Source organism: Hemiscyllium ocellatum, chromosome 17 (assembly GCF_020745735.1).
Source record: "Hemiscyllium ocellatum isolate sHemOce1 chromosome 17, sHemOce1.pat.X.cur, whole genome shotgun sequence".
Classification (NCBI taxonomy): Eukaryota; Metazoa; Chordata; class Chondrichthyes; order Orectolobiformes; family Hemiscylliidae; genus Hemiscyllium; species Hemiscyllium ocellatum.
In genome coordinates this window covers 62,695,518-62,706,354 of record NC_083417.1, presented here as the reverse complement: position 1 = coordinate 62,706,354, position 10,837 = coordinate 62,695,518, and the positions used below count along the sequence as shown (strand labels likewise).

The window sequence follows — 10,837 nt, the reverse complement described above, 5'->3', positions numbered from 1 at the left end:
ATTTCACAGTTCCCCCCGTCTTCTGATTATTTCAATTGAATCTGACTCCACAATATTGGCATGTAGTGCAATCCAGATCTCCACCGCTCTCTACATCCAAACCTTCCCACGCCACTCTTACCACTTTTGCCAATAGTATGAAATTTGGTTTTCGCTGATTCTCTGACCTTGTGTCAGTGAGAACAGTTTTTATTTTATTTAACCTGCCCAGACTCCTCATGATTTTGAACACCTCTCTTGAACTCCTCTTTAATTTTCTTAGGATAAAATTTTGCATCCTGGAACCATTCTTGTGAATCTCTTCTGCATCCACTTCTAATGCTTCTGCGTCCTTCCTAAAATTTGGCTGTTAGAATGGTTCCGTTATTCTGCCTAAATGTTTTATAAGTGTTTGTCATAACTTAATTGTCTTTTGTACTCTACATCTTTAGGAATCCAGGATACTGTGAGCTTTACTAACTGCCATCTTCAGTGATGCATAAACATACATTCAAGGTTTGCGTAAAGGTTTGTAGATTAAAGTGGTGCTGGAAATGCACGGCAGGTCAGGCAGCATCTGAGAAGCAAGAAAATCGACTTTTTGAGCAAAAGCCCTTCATCAGGAATGGAGACAGGGAGCCTCCAGAGTGGAGATAAATGGGTGAGGGAGGTAGGGCTGGGGAGAAGATAGCAAGAGTACAATGGGTGGATGGGGGTAGGGATGAAGGTGATAAGTCAGAGGGGAGGGTGGGAAGGGAGATTGGCAGGTAGGACAGGTCATGAGGATGGTGATGAACTGGAAGTTAGGAACTGGGGCAAGGTGGGGGAGGGGAAAATTTGTACTTAAGGTGCCGGTTGTCCTAGTTCTAAGTATGTTCGCAGAGCTGGGAAGTTGATTTGCAGATGTTCATATCTTCTTGGTGAAGACTCTGTGGAGCTGCTCCTCTTCTCTTCGCAGGTCGAGAGTGATGCACTGTGTTGTAGTCCTTTTCAATAGGTTCCTAATGCAGCTTCTCTTGTGTGTTCGGGTCGTTGCTGTCACTAGCCACTAAATGCCACAACCAGCTGCCCCTAGAGGCGATTCACGCAGATGACATGGACCACAAATTAGACTGGGACAACACAACAATCATAGGACAAGCTAAACAGAGGGCAGCCAGAGAATTTCTAGAAGCATGGCACTCATCCACAGACTCCACCAGCAAACACATAGACCATGACCCAATTTATTGACTCTTCAGTGAACAACCAGAACTGGCAACTGGAAGCAGCAGGAATGGAACCAAAAAAATTTCAGAAGGCACAGTACGGCAGCGCTTCACACGAGGCTCCAAAGCACTGAAGATGTCACCTAGACTGGGTGAAACCCCAGCAAGTCAACTTCCCAGCTTGGTGAACATACCCACAACTATGATAAATATTTTTCCTTGGTCTCTATATGTTACACCTCCTTTAGAATTATATTGTTTTTACATTGCCTGTCCTTTTTCTTCCTACAAAATAGATTTAAACTTTCCTCCATTCAATTCCATCTTCCACTTGTCCACTATTCACAAGACTGTCCTCTTGAAGTCTGTTCTACTGAAGTTCTCCTGACACACTTCACAATGCCTTCATGTTTTCTGTTATTTTTAAATTGTACCCAATTCACTCGATTAGGATCTGGAATGCTAAGTAAAGATGTGGTGGAAGGGAATTTCAAAGTATTTGAGACAAGTACTTGAGAATGTGATATTTACAGGGTTATAACAAAAAGAACTGATGTGAGACTAAGCATAATACCTAAGTATAACAAAGATCCAGCATATAGAAAGTGTGAAAATGATCTCCCGTGCTGTAAGTTCCCTGAATGTCAATATCTCATTATAAACCGTACATCTGTTCAATTATAGCAACTGGAACAAAAATCACAAGTAAAATATTTAATTGTTTGTTTTTCTGCAATGTTTTACCCAGATTTGTGAGATTTGTTTTCCCAGTGGGCTATTCAAACTAAAATATTAGTTGTCCATGTTAGTCCTGGTACACGTGCTCAGGAACTTTTAAAAAATGTTATTGCACTGTCATGCCTTAGTGGTCAACTAATCCAGGTTTAGTGTACAATGTCTCCAAATACTGACCATTTCCAAACCTTATGATCACCATCAACAACAAAACTAAACTTGCAAATATATTCCTGTTATGGAATAAACTCTGATCTGAGCTCTCAATGTCTCATTGATTGTAATAGTTAACAGGAGTTGTTTTTTACCCCAATACAATAACCAGCATGTTAAAATCTTTATTCACCCTCGCTAACAACTGTGAATGAAACAAGAAATTGTTGCAGTGCAGAACAAAGCCATTGGACCCATTATATCTGTGTTCTCAGTTGTGTGAATGAGAAATTCACTTAATGCCATTAGGCCACTACCTTTCCATTTAGACCAATCATCAATTATATTGGTTTGCCTTGAGGAAGTACATTCATCCCTTTCTAATAACAGTAATATTTCCTTTTGAATATTATGATTTAACTTGCCTCTGCAACATTGTTATTAAGTCTTAACTGCCTGTTGTAGAAAAGTTATTCCTTGTTTGCTAACTGCTTTATATCCATTCCATTATTTTTAATCTTTCCGCAAATAGTCACATTTCAAATATTCTATTAGTAATTTCTCAGGAAAACTATCCCAACTTTACCAGTCTGGTTCCAGCAATGAAGACATTCTCATGAATGTTTTCATTATTCACTCAATAGCTTCATATCTTGCCTAGTTTAGAACAAAATTATGTCTCATGGACAAATACATGTTAATTAAGGGAAACCAACATTGAGGGATAACTGTATTTCTAACATGATAGAGTTACATGGACTTCAAAAAAACATTTGATACAGTGCTGCATTCTATGCGTTGATTTATAGCTTGTGGAATAAAAGGACAATAGCAACATGGATATGATGTTTCCAGAAGGAGTGGTTTTTTTTAGTTTGGTGCAATGTTTGTAGAGTACCCCGAGTGCCACAATAGTTAGCTTTCGACTGAGTCTACTCCTCCCTGTTCTCAAATTCGCATACTGTAATAAGCTGCCTGTTTTTCCCTTGTGTAATGCAGTACATGATGTTTATATTGAAGGAAATGTGGTGACACGTGGAATTTACTGATCATTACATTTGACACCAGGGGAAGATACTGCTATTTCATACCATTTCAGTTGAATGATTTCTTGATTTTGTTCTTCTAGTTGCCATAAAAATCGAGAATCCTTACTTAGCTCCTCCAGTGGATTTTTCAACTATCGTGGGATTCTGAATTGGGCTGTGGTTGTGTTGGTAGGTATCATTCTCCTATCCAAAAAAAGGGACACTCTTCTGTTTTAAATGTTGTATGACTCTATAACTTATTGTTAATATTCTCTAACTGAATTTAATGGTTCTGGATTAGTGGGGCTGGAAAAGCACTGCAGTTCAGGCAGCATCCGAGGAGCAGTAAAATCGACGGTTTGGGCAAAAGCCCTTCATCAGGAATACAGTTAGAGAGCCTGAAGGGTGGAGAAATAAGTGAGAGGAGGATGGGGGTGGGGAGAAAGTAGCATAGAGTACAATACGTGAGTGGGGGAGGGATGAAGGTTGATAGGTCGGGGGGGAGGAGAGAGGGTGGAGTGGATAGGTGGAAAAGAAGATAGGCAGGTAGGACAATTCGTGGAGATAGTGCTGAGCTGGAAGTTTGGAACTGGGGTGAGGTGGGGGAAGGGGAAATGAGGAAACTGTTGAAGTCCACATTGATTCCCTGGGGTTGAAGTGTTCCAAGGCGGAAGATGAGGCGTTCTTCCTCCAGGCGTCTGGTGGTGAGGGAGCGGCAGTGAAGGAGGCCCAGGACCTCCATGTCCTCAGCAGAATGGGAGGGGGAGTTTAAATGTTGGGTCACAGGACGGTGTGGTTGATTGGTGCGGGTGTCCTGGAGATGTTCCCTAAAGCACTCTGCTGGGAGGCATCCAGTCTCCCCAGTGCAGAGGAGACTGCATCGGGAGCCATAGATATAATAAATGATATTGGTGGATGTGCAGGTAAAACTTTGGATGTGGAAGGCTCCTTTAGGGCAGTCACATGGGTCATATCTATTTTTTAATGCTTTTAGCAGTGTTTCTTAGTGAACACTTAGTGATCTTACTAATACTTTATGGGTGATACTTGTCATATCACTCTGAGGAACCCCGTAACACACTGGTTTATGTGTGTAAAGAAGGGAATATTTCACCACCTTGATTTCCAAACACAGAATACCTAAAGCATGAAACTTTTGGTCCATGATGGAAAATTTACTTAAAGTTGAACCAATATATTTTTCTGCAAATTATGTAAAACTTGTGCAATGCATAATACGTGGATATCAATAGAAGTTCAATCTATATATTCTGTAAGGTTTTTATTGATATTATTGCGTACAGAATTCTTGAATTATATATAGAGGCATACATAGTAATAGCATCAAATTTATTGTATTTCATTACACCTCTGCTCGAGCGACACCTGGGCAGGACTGGGACTAATGTCCTTTGGGGGTACTTGGTAGAATAGTTGATTTGGGGACGGTTTAAACTATTGTGGCAGAGGGATTAGAACCAGAGGGGTAAGACAATAGATACAGAAATCGAGGGAGAGATAGAAACGAAGGCAAGCATGACTATGAACAGGCAGAGAAACGTTGCTGAAAAGAGCGGGGGGGGGGGGGTGCTATTTGAATGTGAGATGTATAATAGACAAAGTAGATAGACTTTAAGCTTTGGTTAGTACTTGGAGGTACTTGAAGCTATGACATTGCGATTTCAGAGTCTTAGCTGAAAGAGGGACAGGGCTGGCAGCTGAATGTCCCTGAATTTAGATATTTTAGGTGTGATAGGGGATGTAAAAGGAGTGGGGGAGTTGTAATAGGATAACTGGAGAAAAGGTTAGCCCACTCAAGGACAAAGGAGGAAAGTTACACATGGAGTCAGGACAAAAAGGGTTAGATTCTTGATCATGCTTCGCATCGGTATTCACCGAGGAGAGGGACATGACAGATATTGAGGTTAGGGATGGATGTTTGATTACTCTAGGTCAAGTTGGCATAAGGAGGGAGGAAGTGTTAGGTATTCTAAAAGGCATTAAGGTGGACAAATCCCCAGGTCCAGATGGGATCTATCCCAGGTTACTGAGTGAAGCAAGAGAGGAAATAGCTGTGGCCTTAACAGATCTCTGCAGCACCTGTGAACATAGGTGAGGTCCCAGAAGACTGGAGAATTGCTTATGTAGTCCTGTTGTTTAAGATGTATAGCAGGGATAATCCAAGTAATTATAGACCAGTGAGCCTGATGTTAGTGATAAGGAAGCTGTTGGAGAAGATACTGAGGGATAGGATCTATTTACATTTGGAAGAAAATGGGCTTATCAGTGATCAGCAATATGGTTTTGTGCAAGGGAGGTCATGTCTCCCCATTTTAATAGAACCCTTTGAGCAAATGACGATGTTGATTGAGAGAAGGGTTGTAGATGCCATATACATGGATTTCAGATAAGGTTCCCCATGGTAGACTGATGAAAAAAGTGAAGTCTCATGTGGTCCAGGGTGTACTAGCTAGATGGACAGAGAACTGGCTGAGCAGCAGGAGACGGTAGTAGTGAAAGTGAGTTTCTTAAACTGGAGAACTGTGACCAGTGGTGTTCCACAAGGATCCATGTTGGGACCACTGTTGTTTAGATTAGAATAGATTACTTAGTGTGGAAAGCGGCCCTTCGGCCCAACGAGTCCACACCAACCCACCCAGACCCATTCCCCTACATTTGCCCCTTCACCTAATAATACAGGCAATTTAGCATGGCCACATCACCTAACTTGCACATTTTTGGACTGTGGGAGGAAACCAGAGCACCCGGAGGAAACCCATGCAGACACGGGGAGAATGTGCAAACTTCACAGTCAGTTGCCTGAGGCGGGAATCGAACCTGGATCTCTGATGCTGTGAGGCAGCAGTGCTAACCACTGTGCCACTGTTATTTGTGATCCACATAAAAGACGTGGAAGAAGGTATAGAGGGTCTGATTTGCAAGTTTTCAGATGACACTAAGATTAGTCAAATAGCAGATATTGAAAGGGACTGCCAGAGGATGCAGCAGAATATAGATTGGAGAGTTGGCAGAGAAATGGCAGATGGAGTTCAATCCAGGCAGTTGTGAGGTGATGCATGTTGGAAGATCAAATCCTAGAGCAAACAATATGGTAAATGGAAAAGTCCTGGGGAAAATTGATGTACAGCGAGATCTGGGTGTTGAGATCCCTGAAGGTGGCAATGCAGGCCGATAGAGTGGTCACGAAGGTATATGGCATACTTTCCTTCATCAGTTGGGGTATTGAGTACAAGAGTTGGTAGGTCATGTTACAGTTGTATAGTTGGTTCGGCCACATTTGGAATACTGCGTACAATTCTGGTCGCCACATTACCAAAAGACTCTGGATGTGTTGGAGAGGGTGCAGAGGAGGGTCATTGGGATGTTGCCTGGTATGGAGGGTGCCAGCTGTGAAGAGAAATAGAGTAGGTTAGGATTATTTTCATTAGAAAGATGGAGGTTGAGGGTGTGGTGGGAGACCTGGTTGAGGTCTACAAAATCATGAATGGTGTAGACAGGGTGGATAGCTAGAAGCTTTTTCAGTGGGGGACTCAGTTACTAGGGGTCACGAGTTCAAGGTGAGAGCAGAAGTTTTCAGAGAGCTCTGTGTGAAAAGTTCTTTTACGCAGGGACTGGTGAGTGCCTGGAACACGTTGCCAGCAGCGGTGGTAGAGGCAGGCGTGATAGTGTCATTTAAGATGTATTTCGACAGATACATGAATGGGCAGGGAGCACCAGGGTATAGGGCCTTAGAAAATATGCAACAGATTTAGTTAGAGGCTCTGGATTGGCGCAGGCTTGGATGGCCGAAAGGCCTGTTCCTGTACTGTACTTTTTTTTGTTTGTTAGTTTTCTGTTCAACTCTGGATTCCTTATTTTGTAGAAGGATGTCAAGACCTTGAAAGGATGAAGAGAAGATTTAACAATGATGCTGATGATATGAATCTTCCCATCTGTTGTGAGAACGTTTCGGGACTTTTTTTTTGTATTCACTCATGTAATGTGGGCAAAGCTGGTTTGCCAGCATTTATTGCTCATTCTAGCTGCATTGAACTGAAGAGGCTTGCTAGGCCATTTCAGAGGGCAGTTGAAAGTCAACCGCATTGCTGTGGGTTTGAAGTAACATATAGGCCAGACCATGTGAGGATGACAGATTTCCTCTGAAATGGCCTAGCAAGCCTCTTCCTTCCCTGAAGGAAATTAGTGAGCCTGATGGTGTTTTCCAGACAGTTTACAATAGTTTCACAGTCCTTAATAGATACTTAATTCTAGATTTTTTTTTAGTAAATTCATCTAAAACTTAACTGCACTTTCTTTTGTCAACATGATGCACTGCTGACCTAGGGATGTCATATCAGGGAGTGCCACAGACAGCAGATTTCTTTTTTGATTATCTCACACAGCACCATTTTAACTGCACCAGCCAATTAATTAGTGTGCTGGATTTTTTTTACCACTACTTTGTGTGTGAATTTAAGAAAAATGTAGACGAATTTCATTTTTTACCTCTGGTTTCTTAAAGCCATGTTCTACATCCTGAAAAAGTCATTTTGTGGATTGAAGTGCCATTTTGAGACACTGAAGTAGAAAATTTGGTTGAAATCCACAGTCAGACCTCCAATACTTTACCACTCACCACCATTTTCTACTTGATCATTTAGCCAAACTAGTCTTTTGAAAATATATTTCAGTGAAGCATATTGGCAAAGGTAGAGTAGTGGTATCATTCTTTGCAATCTGAACATCAGTATTTTGGATGTTGAGAAATTATGAAAAGGTTTTTTTCTTCTATTGTTCCTACCAAAGTATTTCTTCACATTATGCTCCAACCTGCTCCATTGTTGCCTACTGACTGAACCCATCTACATCCCTTTTCAGAATCCTTGGACTGGCCTTTCTGTTTCTGTCAGGGATGTAATAGATACTCACCAGGACTGAAAAATATTGACACAGGGCCAGATTACAGGCTTTCCAGTATTGATTTCATCTTTAGGGGAGGGGAGGACTGTGAACCTGCCAAAATCCCCATTTGTTTGGAGAACTCATTAAGAGATTGTTAAAGTGGCATTTATGTTTAATGGGGCGCAAGGACTACATTCAAAACTAGGAAAGAAAATGTTAAGGGGGTTGGGTGCAGAGAATGGATTCAGTCATGGCTGCCCCAGGCAATTACTGTGTACCATTACCATTTTAAAATGTATAAAAGGTGATCATTTAGTTACAAGTGCATGCCATTAGGCCTGCACAGATGTGTGGAGACCAGGCTTCTTATTATTTAAACAGAAAAACTGCAGAAAGCTCCATTACAGAAGTATCTAGGGGTCATTTTTCATAAATCACAGAAAACTACCATACAAGTTCAGTCACAGAGTTGTACAGCATGGAATCAGACCCTTCAGTCCAACTTATCCGTGCTGACCAGATACCCTAAATTAATCTAGTCCCACTTGCCAACATTTGGTCTATATCCCTCTCAGAGCTTCCTATTCTTATACCCAATCGGATGTCTTTTAAATGTTGGAATTGTACTAGCCTCCACCATTTCCTCTGGCAGCTCATTCCGTACATGCACCACTCTGTGGAAAAAATTGCCCCTTACGATACCTCCTATACCTTTCTACTCTCACCTTAAACCTATGCCCTCTAGTTTTGGACTCCTTTTTGCTGGGAAAAGATCTTGCCTATTCACCCTATCCAGTCTGCTCATGACCTTATAAACCTCTGCCTGTGTTGCTTCAAGAAAATTAGCCCCAGCTATTCGGTCTCTTCCCTATAGCTCACACCCCTTGTAAATCTATCTGCACCCTTTAAAGATTAGAAACATCTCTCCTGTAGCAGGGAGACCACCATTTAACGCAATATTCCAATGTCTTGTACAGCTACAACAAGACATCCTAACTTCTATATTCCATGCACTGACCAATAAAGGCAAGCATACCAAACACCACCTTCACTATCCTGTCTATACCTGTGACTCCATCTTCAAGGAATTATGAACCTGCACCCCAAGTCTCTTTGTTCGGCAACACACTCCAAGACCCTGCAATTAAGTGTACGAGTCCTGCCCAGTTCTCCCTAGCAAAACGCAACACTTCGCATTTATCTAAATTAAACTCCCATCTGCACTCCTCTTTATGTCCACTACACCACCAACGTTGGTGTTATCTGCAAACTTAGTGGCCATTCCTCATATATTGACATACAAATCATTCATCGAAAGTATGGTGCTGGAAAAGCATGGCAGGTCAGGCAGCATCCAAGGAGCAGGAGAATCGATCCTGATGAAGGGCTTCTGCCCGAAACATCGATTCTCCTGCTCCTGTGATGACCTGGTGTACCTTTCCAGCACCACACACTTGTCCCTAAACTCCAGCATCTACTGTTCTCACTTTCTCCTGTCCAATCATTTATATCAATTACAAAAAACATTGAATAATAGGCAAATTAGCCTTTATTTCAAAGGGAATAATGTATAAAAATAAGGATGCTCTTGCTGAAAACTTATACAAGGGACTAATCCAATCTTAAGTGGAAAACTGTGATCATCTTTTTCCCCATATCTAACAAAATATATATTCATATTAGAAACAGTTCAGAGAAGGTTCACTCATTGATCCCAGGTATGGAGGACAGGTTGAATAATTTGGGCTTCTACTCATTTCGGTTTCGAAGAATGAGAGAAGACTTAATTGAAACATACAATATTCTTAGGGGCCTTGTCAGGGTAGATGCTGAAAGATTGTTTTACCTTGTGGAGAGATCAAGACCAGAATGTATAATCTTCATGTAAGGGGTCACCCATGATATTTTTTCTGTAATAAATCTGTGGAGTTCTTTACTGCAGAGGGCCTTTGAGGTTGAGTTGTTAAGCATATTCAAGACTGAGACAGGTCATGTGGATATGACAAGGAGTGGATGCTTGTGGATGTGATGCCAATCAGTGAACTGCTTTGTCCGGGATGGTATCAAGCGTCTTGGGTGTTGTTGGAGTTGCATCGTCCAGGCAGTTGGGGAATATTCCATCACGCTCCTGACTTGTGCCATTGAAGTGCAGTTTGAAGAATAAATCAGAAGACTGGATGCCAAAAAATAACAGCAGCGACAAAAAAGGACAAAACTACAGGTTTTGTCCGAATGCATTTGAAACAAAATGAATGTACTGCAATAAATACAATATGGCTTAAAAATGTAGCTTTGATTGAGAGGTAAGTGGAACTAATTAGGTAGGGAAGCACACACGCAGATATTAAAATTATTTGAAGATGAGATTTGTATGCAAGAAGTTCATCATTTAAAGGCTCCTTCACAACTAGCAGGGGAAGCCAGCAAGTTTCACTTTGAAATTTACATACATTTAAATGATACGTGGAGACAATATGCACTTTGTGACTAAAGTTAGTATAACAGTACTTAGTACAGACGATATGTTAATGACTGAAAAGAGACGATTCCACCATACCCATGTGAAAATAAAATGTTAAGTACAGTAGCTCAGGTTTCCTCCCACAGTCCAAAGATGTGCGGGTCAGGTGAATTGGCCATGCTAAATTGCCCGTAGTGTTACGTAAGGGGTAAATGTAGGGGTATGGGTGGGTTGCGCTTCAGCGGGTTGGTGTGGACTTGTTGGGCTGAAGGGCCTGTTTCCACACTGTAAGTAATCTAATCTAATTAAGATCTTGCAATGGTTTAAAACCAGGTGTGTCAACTTGTAAAAAGATAGTAAAGATCCTTATC

At 41.5% G+C, this 10,837-nt stretch overlaps 1 protein-coding gene across 1 annotated transcript in view; it reads left to right on the top strand.

Moving 5' to 3' along the window:
- The window catches only part of LOC132823598 (diacylglycerol O-acyltransferase 1-like), a 195,773-nt gene that overhangs the window by 691 nt on the left and 184,245 nt on the right, over nucleotides 1-10,837 (top strand). The window contains exon 2 of the mRNA XM_060837516.1: nucleotides 3,205-3,292. Within this exon, the coding sequence (XP_060693499.1) occupies nucleotides 3,205-3,292 (88 nt within the window). The remainder of the gene's footprint in view (nucleotides 1-3,204; nucleotides 3,293-10,837) is intronic.